At 42.8% G+C, this 14,368-nt stretch overlaps 2 protein-coding genes across 2 annotated transcripts; both read right to left on the bottom strand.

The window, feature by feature from the left end:
* Nucleotides 1–1,395: 1,395 nt before the first annotated feature.
* On the bottom strand, nucleotides 1,396–3,100 carry LOC101174328 (thiol S-methyltransferase TMT1A). Its single transcript, XM_011494580.4, is given in 3 exon segments — nucleotides 1,396–1,649; nucleotides 2,307–2,690; nucleotides 2,693–3,100. Coding segments are annotated over 3 exon segments (732 nt in total). The 5' UTR covers nucleotides 2,807–3,100; the 3' UTR covers nucleotides 1,396–1,415.
* A 1,920-nt stretch (nucleotides 3,101–5,020) lies between these two features.
* On the bottom strand, nucleotides 5,021–10,076 carry tmt1a.1 (thiol methyltransferase 1A, tandem duplicate 1). The gene is made up of 3 exons (XM_011494581.4): nucleotides 9,515–10,076; nucleotides 6,461–7,856; nucleotides 5,021–5,572 (listed from the first exon to the last, which is right to left on the bottom strand). The coding sequence occupies exons 1-2, from the start codon at nucleotides 10,007–10,009 to the stop codon at nucleotides 7,623–7,625; spliced, it is 729 nt and encodes a 242-aa protein (XP_011492883.1). The 5' UTR covers nucleotides 10,010–10,076; the 3' UTR covers nucleotides 5,021–5,572; nucleotides 6,461–7,622.
* Between the last annotated feature and the right edge of the window lie 4,292 nt (nucleotides 10,077–14,368).

The raw sequence follows: 14,368 nt of genomic DNA, 5'->3' as shown, positions 1-14,368 counted from the left end.
CCAGTTGATTCTAGAATCAAGTTAAAATTCTCCTGCTTACCTATAAGGCCTTACATGGAATGGCCCCATCCTACATTAAAGACCTCATAGTCCCTTACCATCCAAACAGAACACTTCGCTCGCAAAATGCAGGACTGCTTGTGGTTCCTAGAATTAGTAAAAGTACGGTTGGAGGTAGAGCGTTTAGCCACCAAGCCCCTGTCTTATGGAATAAACTCCCAGCTCATGGAAGAGAGGGCGACTCAGTTTCTACATTCAAAGCTAGACTGAAAACATTCCTCTTTGGACAGGCTTATTGTCAGACTAGTTAGTAATCAGAGATTATTTAACTTAATGTTAATGTGTTTAACCCTTATGCTATCTTAGGTGACCCCCCCCTTCCATTGACGTGTTCTCCCTACCATGACAAAGGTGGATAAAGGTGGAAAGATTTCATGTAATCCATGGACACCAGTGAAGATCACAAATCATTGAAGAAAAAAGGTTCAGAGCACTAGTGGGTCTAGATGACCCCACTCCCAATGTTAAAGTGCCTAGGATAGCACAATGTAAGTTTAATGTAACACAAGGGTTAAATTAAACTTAATAACAATAACAATTAGTTGTCAGTAGGCTGCTAGACGTTGAAGCTGGGGTAACTATGGTGCACTGGGGTTCTGTCCTCTAGTCTCATCTACTTCTACTCTCCGTCTCTTCTCTGTTATTGAACGTTTATTCATCATTTAGTTCTCCATGCCTCTGTTTGGTGCAGTGATTCATGTATTGTCCCTCTATCCCTCTCCTCTCCTGGGGAGTGGGAGTGCTTCCAGATTCCAGTTGGCTCATCCGTGCTCCTGTATTAGACCGTGTACCTCGTCTCTGGCTCGCTTCTGCTCCTGCTCCTACACCTGGCTCTGGATCCCGTCTACGGGTCGACTCGCCCCCCCCGACTGTCCCCCCAGCCCCGTTTGGATGAAGCTCGTCTGCTGGACTTTAAATATGTAGTTGTAGATTTAGATAAGTTAATTCTTCTCTAAGAGTTCTGGTAAATCGCCTGTCCATCCTGGGGGAGGATCCCTCCTTCATGTGGACACCCCTGAGGTTTCTTCGTTTTTTCCGGAATCCGTTTTTTTTAGGAGTTTTTCCTTACCGCGAAGGAGGGTCTAAGGGCAGGGATGCCAGTATAGCTTAGTCAGTTTGTTAGTTCTGTTTAGTATTTTCCTATTGAATTCTATGTATTGATGATCCTTTTGAGTTCATGTTTCACTTTTTCAATTAGCGATACGAAGCCCATCGAGACAACTGTTGTTGTGAATTTGGGCTAATAAAATTGAATTGAAAAACCATTCTGCAGCATGTCACTTTTTTCGTTATATGTCTGATATTCAAGTGAAAGCAGATCATAGAAGGAAGAAGTTTTTCTAAAATGTAAGAACCTATTTAATGCCGTAGCCCACAACATGCTGTTTGACGATTCGGGCGATTGGGGCCTCAATGTGTCTCAGTTTGAGGTCAGAGAATCCCGCTTCGTCCAGGTACTTCCAAGTTTCCCGCGTGACGGCACATCCATCCCCAAAGTAATACCACAGAGGCTGGATGACGTGCTGGAAGAAGTACGTCCAGGTGGAGGGATCTGCAACCACGTGCTCCAGGAAGAAGAAGGCCCCCCCCTGTCAGGCAGACACAAAGGCATGCACATTTAGTATTTAATACTGCATTAGATATAAAGGCTTAAACAAGACACACACACAAAGCTTCATTGTGAAAATGTTGTAAATGTGTTTGCCTCAGTGCTTCTACATTATTCTAGTGATTGTTTTGTTAATAATTAACTCTGTTATCTGCGTTAGTCTCTTATCTACTTCATCTGCACTGTAAAAATCCCCACAAATACATATTTTAATTACTGCTGGGTTATAGGGAGTAATGCTAATAGCATTTGGAGCTCCTGTAAAAGTTTTTATTAAACCCTCACTGATATGTCTGGATCAAATCAACCCAGAGAAATGCCTTACATTGGGAAAATTCAATAAATGATAAGGTTACTCAAAATAATAAAAATAACAAAGAAAAGAGAGAGAGGATCCAGACAAACTTTACATATTTTATTAGTCATAAATATTGCTTATTTGTCCAAACATTGAAAAAAGTAAACGATTAAACCACATCACACCCCTCCCCTTCAACATTTTAGTTTTTAGAGGATAATGATTGTTTTTTCAATAAGTGACAAAGACATGAAACTAAAAGTATCCTGGATCTTTGAAAAATCCACCTGAAGGAGCAGAAACAAGGCTGAACATGAAACTTTACGCAGGACAGCTTACCGGCCGCAGGACTCGGATGGCCTCCCGCAGAGTGGCTGTGACGTCACGGACGGAGCAGAGCACCAGCGTGCAGACCACCGCGTCCACGGACTCGTCCTCAAACGACCCCAGGTCCTCCCCAGAGGCCACCACGAACTGCTCGTAGGTCAGGTGGTCGTTCTTCTCGATGTTGGTCTTCAGGTACTTCTGGAAGTGGGGGTTTGGATCCGTGCACAGCACTCTGGAACCGGCTGGATAGAACTCAAAGTTTGCTCCAGTCCCGCAGCCCACCTCCAGGATAGTGAGCGGTCCGCGGGACGGAGCGAACTCCGACAGGCTGCGGAACAGCTCCTTCTTCTCCTCCTTCATGATCTTGTTGTACGCCTCCGTGAAGCGACTCAGCCACATAGGTCAGGAAAGATGACGCGTTTGTATCCTTCATACAGACCCAGCGCTTTGATCAGATGCAGAGGCAAACACAGCACATTGACCACGGCGGTCCAAAACTTCATCACACTCATCTTCAGCTCGTGGGTGGGCGCGCGTGCTCTCTCCTTCTCTCTGCGCGACTCATTCGTTCTTCCGTGTTATTTTTTTACGGTTGTTGAATGACCCTTGTCTCGTTACTGCCGCCAACAGGCTGTACCGACTGAAAGTGGGCGTGGATCCGCGTCGCCCCCCTTTGGTGGACTCCTGGATCCCGCTTCCAGCTGTGACTCACGCCTCCACCACCAGGGGGCGCAGCGGAGCGTGTTTGTCAGATCGCCTTGAATGTTGGAGACAACAGTAAACACAAACACCAGTTAAACCATGTAGTTATTCAACTTTATAAAAATAATCACCAATCTAACACAAACCAAACAACAAACACACAAAAACAACAGTATAACACCGATAACACACATTGCAAGTTAAAAAAACACCCCCCCCCCGAAATACAGCCTTAATTCATTGTAATTTACCAAAACACTATTGCTCATAAGTTTTGTTTTCTAAGGAACACAGACGTTTTTAATAAAACAGTTTTCAGACACTTTTTTTCTTTTTTCACAGTCAAGACAAAATGCTGTGTTTACACCTTGTTGTTAAATGTCATTGTAAAAAACTATTTAAAAAGGGAATAATTAGTTTAATCTTTAGCCAACACAATCCTGTTTACAAGATGAGAATCCTGTCAGGATTCCGGCTCTTCACTTGGCCCTTCAGGCTTTCCGTCCATTGATTATCCTCATGCAGATTTTGTTTGTTTGTTTTGAGAAATAACAAAGCTTACAAAAAATGTTGCAAAGGTATAAAATATTCAACAAATGAGACTCAGAACAGACAGGGAAATGTATACAACAATGGTAAAGGTTCATTACAGAGTTCATTATCATCATAGAGCACTGCCAAGGAGACCCACAGAGCTGTGCACATGGAGAACATAAAAGAATAAAACCAATTTAAAAGAGATTAGAATCTGCGTAATAACAGGGCTAGTCTAGCTCACAATAAGAAAAGTGAATGCATCACTTGTGCTCTTACTGTTCGCCTGCACGAGTCTACCTCTATTCCTCCTCCTTAAAGGGTCTTCTGCACACTTCTGACTTTGAGTTTTCACCCGTTTGACCACCGTTCTGCCGTGCACCAAGCCTTTACCTCCGTTGACAGGGCCGGCTGTGGGGCAGAGGTAGACCTCTGATCAAAAGGTCTCATGTTCGGTTTCTGAACGCTCTTGGATCTCTGTGGATTGTTCATCACAGATCCTTTCCTGCCTGCAAAACCAACAGGAACAGAAAGTCCCAAAGAAACTGTATTTTAAGCAACTTATTTTTTATTTTTATAAATTGAACAATTGACCCTGCTATCTTAAGGTTAAGCTATAGGTTGTTATGCTATTATATTTTGAGTCATTCCTTCCTGTAGTCTGATGACTTCAGTTAGAGTTGGTTTAAAATTGTATTGGATACACCGTGTGAAAAATAGAACAGTCCTCCCTTTCCAACCATTCTATATAAAACTCTCAGCGCCTGTTTGACTGCAGGTTCCTCTTGAACACTGCAGGCTCGCCACCTTCTGGACACAGGAAGTTCTCCAGACTTGCATACGTGTCAGTCCAAGTTTCTGTGCAGAAGGGCTCAGTAAAACACATTTCTCTCCAGATAATCTTCTTTGTTATCATTTTTCCTTTTTATCTCGGTTTGAGGTGCTTTTCTGTCCAGAGCTTACATTTATCAGCCCACAGCGTGGATCAAATTGTAGTCAACATTATCATTACAGGTACAGGGGTACCAATTTAAAAGTTGTGAAAGGTCACAAGTTTTTCAAAAATATTTACATTTTTAGCTACAAACATAAAACTTGGCACACATTCTGTCGGTTAGATGTGAGCAGTCAGTTTACCTGACCTTTGACCTTGAAAAGTGGTTCCATCTTGTAAAAATGCTGACAATTTAAAAGGCTCTTTGCCTGCAGCTCTGAGCCTCCATTAGCCTTTGTTGTTTTGTTAAAGTGTTCAGACTAAATTTCCCTCAAGCGCTGATTGGAGAAGAGTGAGACTGCAGTGAAGCCTCAGCTGGACTGAATGAAATGATGTCACAAGTCATGTGACCATTTCAGTAACGCCGGCACTTTCTTACAGGTCAGGTTGCCGTGGAAAGTCTTTGAAAGTCAACATTTCAATTTCAGGTTTTGAACATTTGTAATAGCATACCAATAAAGATAAGCTCGGGTGCAAATACAATTAAAACACCGAGTTAAGCTTTATCCATTTATTATTACAGACAGAGAAAAACAAACAGAAACAAGGTTAAAATAAACACTAACTAGAAAAGTATCTTTATAGTAATAATTTTTTCAAAACATAATATTTAGAGTTAAACTAGATTCTGTAATCTGCTTTTACTCCAAACGTGTATCAGTGATGTAAAAATGGAAAACAGGCCATCTGGTCATGTTTCAGTTCCAAACACCTGACCCGATAAACAGCGATCACACGGATGCTAAACTGCATCCAGGCACACAGACAACAGTAGCTTCTGTAAAAAACACCATCTAATTTAAAGGCTCTATATCATGCTTTTCTTGAGCCTTTTATAGTAAACTATATCCATATATATGAACATATTCGCTGGCACACTAAAGAGCAATGTTTTTATGAAATTAGTTATTTTCACAGTTCATTTTCCTACCAAAATACAGCTTTGGGTTAATAGTGAGGAATGAACATAAAAATACACTTTAGCCCTTGTGCTATCCTAGGTACTTTAACATTGGGAGTGGGGTCATCTAGATCAGTGTTTTTCAACCTTTTCTGAGCCACGGCACACTTTAACCTTAAAAAAAATCCCGCGGCACACCAGCATCCAAAAATTTAAAAAAAAAAAAAAAAAAAACGGAGAAACTCATAGTCTGTATTGATCTACAGCCCCTCCACAATCTCACATGCATTTTTGAGATAATTGTTGCAGAAAAAGCTGGAAACTGCAGCTGTTTTTTTTCTAAAAGATGTAATAAAAGTTAAGTTAGAAGATGTAAAAACAGTTTGATGTGTGTTCGTTGATTTCAAGACGTTTAAAAACAGATCTCCTTGAGCGCTGTCACTCTCACAACCCAATGCATCATGGGAGATCTAGTGCATTAAACGGCCGGCGGAGATCGCGTCTCTGATCTTCCTTGTTTTGTTCACTTGTTCCACGGTCTGATACCGGATTCTGTGGGAAGCTACACCGCTAAAGACGAGCTTTAGCTGGTATTTTTGTTAGAACTGAGAGACTTTACGAGCTAAATCGGGACAAGGAAGTGAAGACTTTAACCAGTTCTGATTGGTCAGACTGATGACATGTGATTAAGCTCCCCAAGAATGATTGGTGGAGACAGTTAAAGGGGCGGGACTTTTCCAAAATACAGCCGGAGTTGCAGCTGAATCGCGGTACGTCATTCTTATCAAAATGTCTTTAATAGAATCAAATAAACGCAAAGAAAAAGTATTTTACGATCTTTTATATTCCTAACTCCTCAGTGTTTTATCAGGACCTGTTTGGATGAACACAGAGCTGATATCCTGGAGATGGGAAATGTTTTTAGATCAGTTAATGAGGGCAATTTCCCACGGCACACTTGACCATCTCCCACGGCACACTAGTGTGCCGTGGGAGATGGTTGAAAAACACTGCCCTAGATCAGTGTTTTTCAACCAGTGTGCCGTGGGAAATGATCCATTCACTGATCTAAAAACATTTCCCATCTCCAGGATATCAGCTCTCTGTTCATCAAAATAGGCCCTGATAAAACACTGAGGAGTTAGGAATATAAAAGATCGTAAAATACTTTTTCTTTGCGTTTATTTGATTCTATTAAAGACATTTTGATAAGAATGGCGGTACCGCGATTTAGCCGTAGCTTCAGCTCTGTTTTCTGGAAAGTCCTGCCCCTTTAACTGTCTCCACCAATCATTCTTGGAGGCTTAATCACACGTCATCAGTCTGACCAATCAGAAGTGGTTAAAGTCTTCACTTCCTTGTTCCGATTTAGCTCATAAAGTCTCTCAGTTCCAACAAAAATACCAGCTAAAGCTCGTCTTTAGCGGTGTAGCTTTCCACAGAATCCGGTGTCAGACCGTGGAACAAGAGAACAAAACAATGAAGGTCAGAGAAGAGAGTCTGTCTGCGGTCGGCTGATTTTTGCACTACATCTCCCATGATGCATTGGGTTAAAGTGACAGCGTCTCAGCGCACAATGAGTTTCTCCTCTTAATGTCTTGAAACAACAGCGAACACACATCAAACAGTTTTGTAAATCTTCTAGCTTAACTTTAATTACATCTTTTAGGAAAAACAGCTGCAACTTCCAGCTTTTTCTGCCAAAATTATCACAAAAATGCACGTGAGATCGTGGAGGGGCTGTAGATCAATACAGACAATAAGTTTCTCCGTTTTTTAATTTTTGGATGCTGGTGTGCCGTGGGATTTTTGTCGAGGTTAAAGTGTGCCATGGCTCACAAAAGGTTGAAAAACACTGATCTAGACCCACTAGACAGTGCTCTGAACCTTTTTTCTTCAATGATTTGTGATCTTCACTGGTGTCCATGGATTACATGAAATCTTTCCACCTTTATCCACCTTTGTCGTGGTAGGGGGGACACGTCAATGGAAGGGGGGGGTCATCTAAGATAGCATAAGGGTCAAAGCTAAATGAAGTTGATTCAGCATGATATAGGTCCTTTATCTTAAAGTCAAAACTTTGCAAAAAACTTTTGCAGTTCTTTTTTTTTTTGATCTTTCACATCTCTTAGAATGAGAAGACAAAGTTAAATAAACACCTCCACGCAGGCTGCAAAGACAGCTCACAAGACTGAAGTCATTTGACGCCATAGCCAACAATGTGTGGTCTGATGATGAAGGCAAGCGGGGCCTCAATGTGCCTCAGCTTGAGGTCAGAGAATCCCACTTCCTCCAGGTTCTTCCATGACTCCCGCGTGACGGCACATCCATCCCCAAAGTAATACCACAGAGGCTGGATGACGTGCTGGAAGAAGTGCGTCCAGGTGGAGGGATCTGCAACCACGTGCTCCAGGAAGAAGAAGGCCCCCCCCTGTCAGGCAGACACATGGTACAGTCCAAATGAAATCATGAACACTAACGCAAGAATTTCTGTAGTTGAAAAGACTCAAGACGACATTTGATCAGGTTTAAGGAGAAGAACGAAACCTGACAAAGAAAGTCAGCACAAAAGAACGTTTCTACTCCAAACCTGACCTGAATCTGCTGAGTCATCCTACATGTACACCTTTCACTGACACGCCAACAGCTGCAGCCAAATCCTCCTGACCTCTGTGAGCAAAAACTACATTTTAAGAATCCACCTTTTCCTTTGGGAAACTAAAACCTGTAATAACAAATAACATTTATGAGATTGTTTTGGAGAACTCAAATGATTGAAGAAAGCAGATTATTTGACCAGATTTCATTCAGACAAAAAAACTGTTTTTTTTGTTTCACAGTCAAATTTCAGTTTTGTTTTCTAAAAGGAGTTTGGACACGGAAGTTTCAAGAAGAAAAAAACATTTTATTTTCTGTCAACATAGCAAAACGATTCCCCTGGTAATTTCTTCTAATGTAGTGAAGCACAGACTGACTCTGAAATGTCACTTCAGGTTTGTTCCAGTTCCTTTGAACATACAATAAAAGGTGGGATAACCTTAGTTCAATGTTGGGATCAAATGCATTTTTATTTTGTGTGCATTCTTGCCAAGTTGAAGAATTGTTATGTCTTCAGACAACTTATCAACGACAAATCTGGAAGTTATGCCAATAATGTGAAAATCTTTTCCCCCACAGCTGCTGCAGTCTACTCCTTGATCTGGCTCAGACAAGCAAAAGCAAACCTTTCTTTAAGACTTGTGTGTCTGGCTTTTGCGACAGTAGAAGAGGAAGTCTGTCATAACATTATTATTTCTGTGACCCAGATGGTTCTGCTGCTCAACAGGGATAACACACAGTGGGCCAAAAGTCCTCAGGGGTCCATCTGGGGCTTCTTGCAGAGTTTTCTTCATGTTGGATCGACAGGAAACCCATGAACAACAAATACTCTTCTCCTCTAGCATTGTTAAAGGTATTTCCCTGCAGACATCTGGGACCAAGAGCACTTAAGCAGAGGTCTGGGGTTCCACACACTGACAGGAAGCAGTGGTTATTATAAAGCATGCGTCCTGTCCAGCAGCTGAGCAAACAAATACAAGCTGAGAGCATCCGGGGTCAGGAAACCAGGAGCGCACATGAGTCCAGCACAGGTGTGCGAGTGCTGGTTTATGAAAAACTCTGGATGAAAAGTTGTGACGCGATATTGCACACTTAAGATTTTGGGAGGAAAATCCTTTTTTTTTTAAATTAAAGCGTCAGAAAATGTCAGAGAAGCAAGCTCCGTTGGTTGCTGCAGCGGGTCAGCCGGCTGACCCGCTGCAGCCGCGGCTGACCCGCTGCGGGTCAGCCGCGGCTGCAGCGGGTCAACCGCGGCTGCAGCAGGTCAAGGTTGTCAAGTTGTTAAGATCTGACATTTAGTTGCATTTCCTTCTTCAGTTCAAATGAAAGTCCGTGTTGAATAATCAACACCACTGATTATTTTGTTTTAAGCAGAAGTGTGGTCCTCATTGAGAACCAGCCCGGAAATCTTGTGTGCACCCCTGACTATGAATAAGTAATCATTTGCTCTCTTTTTTTTGTTGATTCTTTGGTGATCCGCTGGTGACTTACCGGCCGCAGGACTCGGATGGCCTCCCGCAGAGTGGCTGTGACGTCACGGACGGAGCAGAGCACCAGCGTGCAGACCACCGCGTCCACGGACTCGTCCTCAAACGACCCCAGGTCCTCCCCAGAGGCCACCACGAACTGCTCGTAGGTCAGGTGGTCGTTCTTCTCGATGTTGGTCTTCAGGTACTTCTGGAAGTGGGGGTTTGGATCCGTGCACAGCACTCTGGAACCGGCTGGATAGAACTCAAAGTTTGCTCCAGTCCCGCAGCCCACCTCCAGGATAGTGAGCGGTCCGCGGGACGGAGCGAACTCCGACAGGCTGCGGAACAGCTCCTTCTTCTGGTCGTGCATTTTCTTGTTGTACTTTCCTGTCATTAGGTTGCAGCAGAAAGGAAAGATGCGTTTGTATCCTTCATACAAACCCACTGCTTTAATTAAATGAAGAGGGCAGCATAATATATTGACCACTGAGGCCCAAAATGTGATAAAAACACTCATTCTGGACGGAGGAAAGGTGCGCGCGCCACTAACCAACGAAAGAAAAAAAAATCCCCCTGCGCATGCGCATCAACAAACTAACCCGCTACCGCCCCTAGGAGGTGAGCTGTGGAATTACTATATGATATAAAACTTTAAACCATAAAAAACAACACATTAAAGCTTCTCATGTTCTCCATTACAATTAAAATGCTGTCTAATTCACCTTTTTCATTATTAATGAATTTCTGCCGTTAAACTCTAAATTCAAATATAATTCTTTTGTTTCCAGCCTCTGGAGTTCATTCCAACTACGTAAATGTCTTCAGCTCAGAGCCTAACAAAAGGGTATAGACTTATTTCATGCACATTTTTCTTTGACACAAATAATTTTTATGTTTACTTTTTTATAGCATTCCTAATATCTCTCTTATTTAAAAGTGTTATACTTTTCTTGTTTGGGAATATTTAATTTACCTGTTTTGTTTTAAAGTTATGGAATGCATACCATAAATTCTCTGCATGCAAATGTCACAAAAATCTTATATCTTGGCAGGTATCTGCAGGAAATGCGGCAGTAAAAACGATCAGAATGTCAATCTGCATAGACAATTTTGTATGGATCTTGATCTAAATCTGATTGTGAGTAAACTGCTATGAAAACTGAATACATTTGATTATACTGTTTATGGAAAGTGGACAAGCAAGAATGGTACTAAAACACTTCTTTCTTGAATACCACCAACCTTTTTTTTAGCCAGAGATCTTTTATGTGTCCTAACCTTTTTTTTCACTTGAAATGGCAAATATACCTTTGTATTAATTGTATTACTACAGTAAAAATCACAACAATGTTTGAGAAGGTAAAGTTTTTGCGTCACTTCCAGTATTAAGGGTATTCCCTTTACGTTTGGCAGCTGCTCGCTTTTGTTCATTTTAACTCCGTCTGCTGCTGTCGTGTTTTGCTCTTTCCGGCCAGCTGCGTCATTTGTAACGTTGCTTTTTGTGATTTGGCATTTGGTAATTTTCACCCGGATTTGCTGTTGTGTTTCAGTATTTGTTCATTTGTACCGGGTTTTGCAGTTGTGTCTTAAATGTAAACGTGTCTTACACCACTTGGCCACCTTACATTATAGAGGACATATAAAAAAGGATTTAAGATTAAAACTGCGTTTCTGAGTATTTCTTTTTTTAAATTACGATGATTCAGGAGGAGATTAAAAACCTGTATGTTGAAAAAGCTCCCAGCTCCCAGTTGTGAAACTGGCATGGGTCTCACTGGCATCCTCCGTCAGACAAACAGATCCATGTACAAAATCCATGGAGTTGGGAGGGGCTGTAAGCTAGTGGGTGAGAGTCTATACAAAGGCTTACTTACACGCCATCAGTCCCACCCACAACTTTCTAATGACTTTCTGCCAGAAAATGTGACACAGGTTTTTTGACTTTGGCTAAAAACTTCATTAGAAGACAGCTATACATGTATAGGTGGATACATGCTCCTGTGTTTCAGACTCTGGATAAGAAGAGACTTTACTCTGTTCTTTAGAACAAATCCAATAACTAAATTAAACAAATAACTTCTGATAATCACATTATTAAATTCATTTTTTAGGAAATGTTTTACTTTTGTGCTGTTCTATACTAAACTAAACATCAAAGTGTAGCACTGAGTTGAATAAAGATGTAAACTTTGCCGCCTCCTGCTGGTTGAGGTGGTGAATTCCAGTTCTGCAGCTGAGAGGGGCCCATCAGACTGCCAAACGCTACTTTTCTTCTTATGTGGATTCTGTTAATTCATTTTAACACGTTCCTCTTGCTCCTTGTCATTTCTTTTTACAATTGTCTTAAGATTTCCCCCTTTCTCTTTTCTGTTTAATGTCAGCATTCTTTTCTTCCAAGTTTCTGTTCGATGCCCACTGCGTGTAAAGAGACACATTTTAATGATTCATTTGATGAGGTTTGTCACATGATGGCTGTTAACAGTCTTGACCCCCCCCCCCCCCCCCAGCTCCATTCAATGAACTGATGAAAATTATTTCTGCAATGGTTCCCTATTTGATTCATAACAACTCTGTTATGCAGCGGTTATGTTATGCTCTGTTATCCCCCCCCCCCCCCCCCCCAAGATTGCAGTTGTTGTTCTTTAAACAGTGTTTATTTTTACTCAATGAGGGGGCACAGTTATATGATTGACACATGATGACCGCTGTGAATTCTGGCTTTAGCTTGTTTCATCCTTGTTAGCTTTAGCATCTATGCTATATTTTGGTTTGTCTCTACTGCTGTTGGGCTGTAAACTGTTCTAACACGCTCTCTGGGAGTTCTCTGTTATCTTTTCTACCGGTAACTTACATGTAAAACTGTTATGTCTTGCTGCTGCTGCTCACCTGGCAGGTGTAGCCAATGATCTCGATAAGCACCTGCCACCAGTTTAAATCAGGGCAGGCCTCATCAAAGGCAGGCCTGCAGAGAGAGCGGAGCTGGGGGGTATTCCAGAAAGCATGTTTAAACTACCCTGACTTTAACCCTGAACTCTGTCCTGAATAGAATAGAATAGAATGGCTTTATTGTCATTGTGCATAGGACAATGAGATTTAAGCATCACCATCAGTGCAAGAACAGTAAGGAAGGGAAAGTAGTAAAAAAAACATCGTAATATACTAAAATCAAACAAGAAAACAAACAGTATATACAAGTGTGCAAAAATAAACTGTAAACTGTAATGAAGAGTGCCGAGATAATTGTGCAAAATTACTTATGAAAACTGTGCGTAGACATGTCAAAGTGCAAGAGGTGGCAATGAGGTAGATAGTTGACACTGTGGACAGAAGTGAACAGGAATATGGTTTTTTATCTGTGCATCTGGGAATTGAGGATTGTTATTGCCTTTGGAAAGAAGCTGTTTTTTAGTCTGTTCGTGTTGCTTTTGATGCCTCTGTAGCGCATCAAAAGGGCATCAAGAGGGCATCAGGCTGAACAGGTCTGAGCCGGGGTGTGAACTGTCCTTTATGATGTTTTGGGCCCTGGTGAGACAGCGCGCGGAGTAGATGTCCGTCAGGGTGGTGAGAGGGCGCCCAATGATTTTCTGAGCCGTCTCTACGACTCTTTGCAGTCTCTTCTTATCCGCGGCTGTGCAGCTGCCGAACCAAACAGTTGTGCAGTAAGTGAGCAGGCTCTGGATGGATGATGGTAAAAGGTCAGCAGCAGGTTGGTTTTAATTTTGTTCTTCCTGAGGACCCTCAGGAAGTGCAGACGCTGCTGAGCCTTCTTGATGATGGCGGTGGTGTTGGCTGTCCAGGAAAGGTCTGCAGAAATGATGATGCCGAGGAACTTGAAAGTGTGGACCCTCTCCACATGCTCCCCATTAATAAGGAGGGGGGCTGGGTCCGCGCCATGTTTCCTGAAGTCGACTATGATCTCCCTGGTTTTGTTGGTGTTCAGGGTGAGGTTGTTCTCTGAGGACCAGGTTGTCAACTTCAGGACTTCCTCTCTGTAGGCAGACTCATCCTCCCTGGGAATGAGTCCAACCACCGTGGTGTCGTCGGCAAACTTGATGATGCAGTTGTTGTTGTGGGCTGGACTGCAGTCGTAAGTGTGGAGGCAGTACAGCAGGGGGCTTAGCACACAGCCCTGTGGGGCCCCAATGTTCAGTGTGCGGGTGGAGGAGTGGTGGGGGCCAAGTCTCACAGTTTGTGTTCGGTTTGTGAGAAAGTTGTTAATCCAGTTGCATGTGAGGGGTGGGAGGCCGAGAGTGAGCAGTTTATTGCAGGGTTAAAAGGTTAAACCCCTTTTTGTTGTATTATTTTTTATTTATTTGTTACATTTACTGTGTGTGAGGAGGGAGAGTGGAAGAATGTGAGAGGGGAGGGGGTAGAAGGGAGTAAAGGGAAGAGAAGTGAGAAAGTGGGGAATATACAAGTAATGATTTCAATAAGTTATTATTTGTAGCTGTAACAATTATACCAGATCTGCTGGAAAGACAAATATTACATCAAAGGTGAAATTCTGACACGAAGATGAGCGGAAGACATCTGTCCATCAATATACTTTGGGTTAGGAGGAGGGATGAAGCAGACAGGGAGCATTGTGCACGTGCACGTGGGGGTGGAGATACACACATGCTGCCGAAGTGAACCATGTGTTCATAAGGGGGACCAGATCCTCGCCAGCCCGACCAGCCAGACCAGCCAGACTAGGAGGGAAAGAGAGACCCCCAGGCCAGGAGCCCCCCCGGCATCTGGACCCAGGCAGCCCGGGAGGGGGGGAGGAGGGGATCGCCCACCCACCCAGCCAGGCGCAGAGAAGGCCCCCCTTCGGGGGCCCCCCCGGCGCCCAAAGGCATAGGCGAACCCGGCGTCCAAGCCCCCAGGCCACAGG

This window comes from Oryzias latipes, chromosome 5, assembly GCF_053564925.1.
Source record: "Oryzias latipes strain Hd-rR chromosome 5, Olatipes_Hd-rR_3.1".
Lineage (NCBI taxonomy): Eukaryota > Metazoa > Chordata > Actinopteri > Beloniformes > Adrianichthyidae > Oryzias > Oryzias latipes.
The sequence above is the reverse complement of the archived record's forward strand: the minus strand, read 5'-3'. Positions and strand labels throughout refer to the sequence as shown.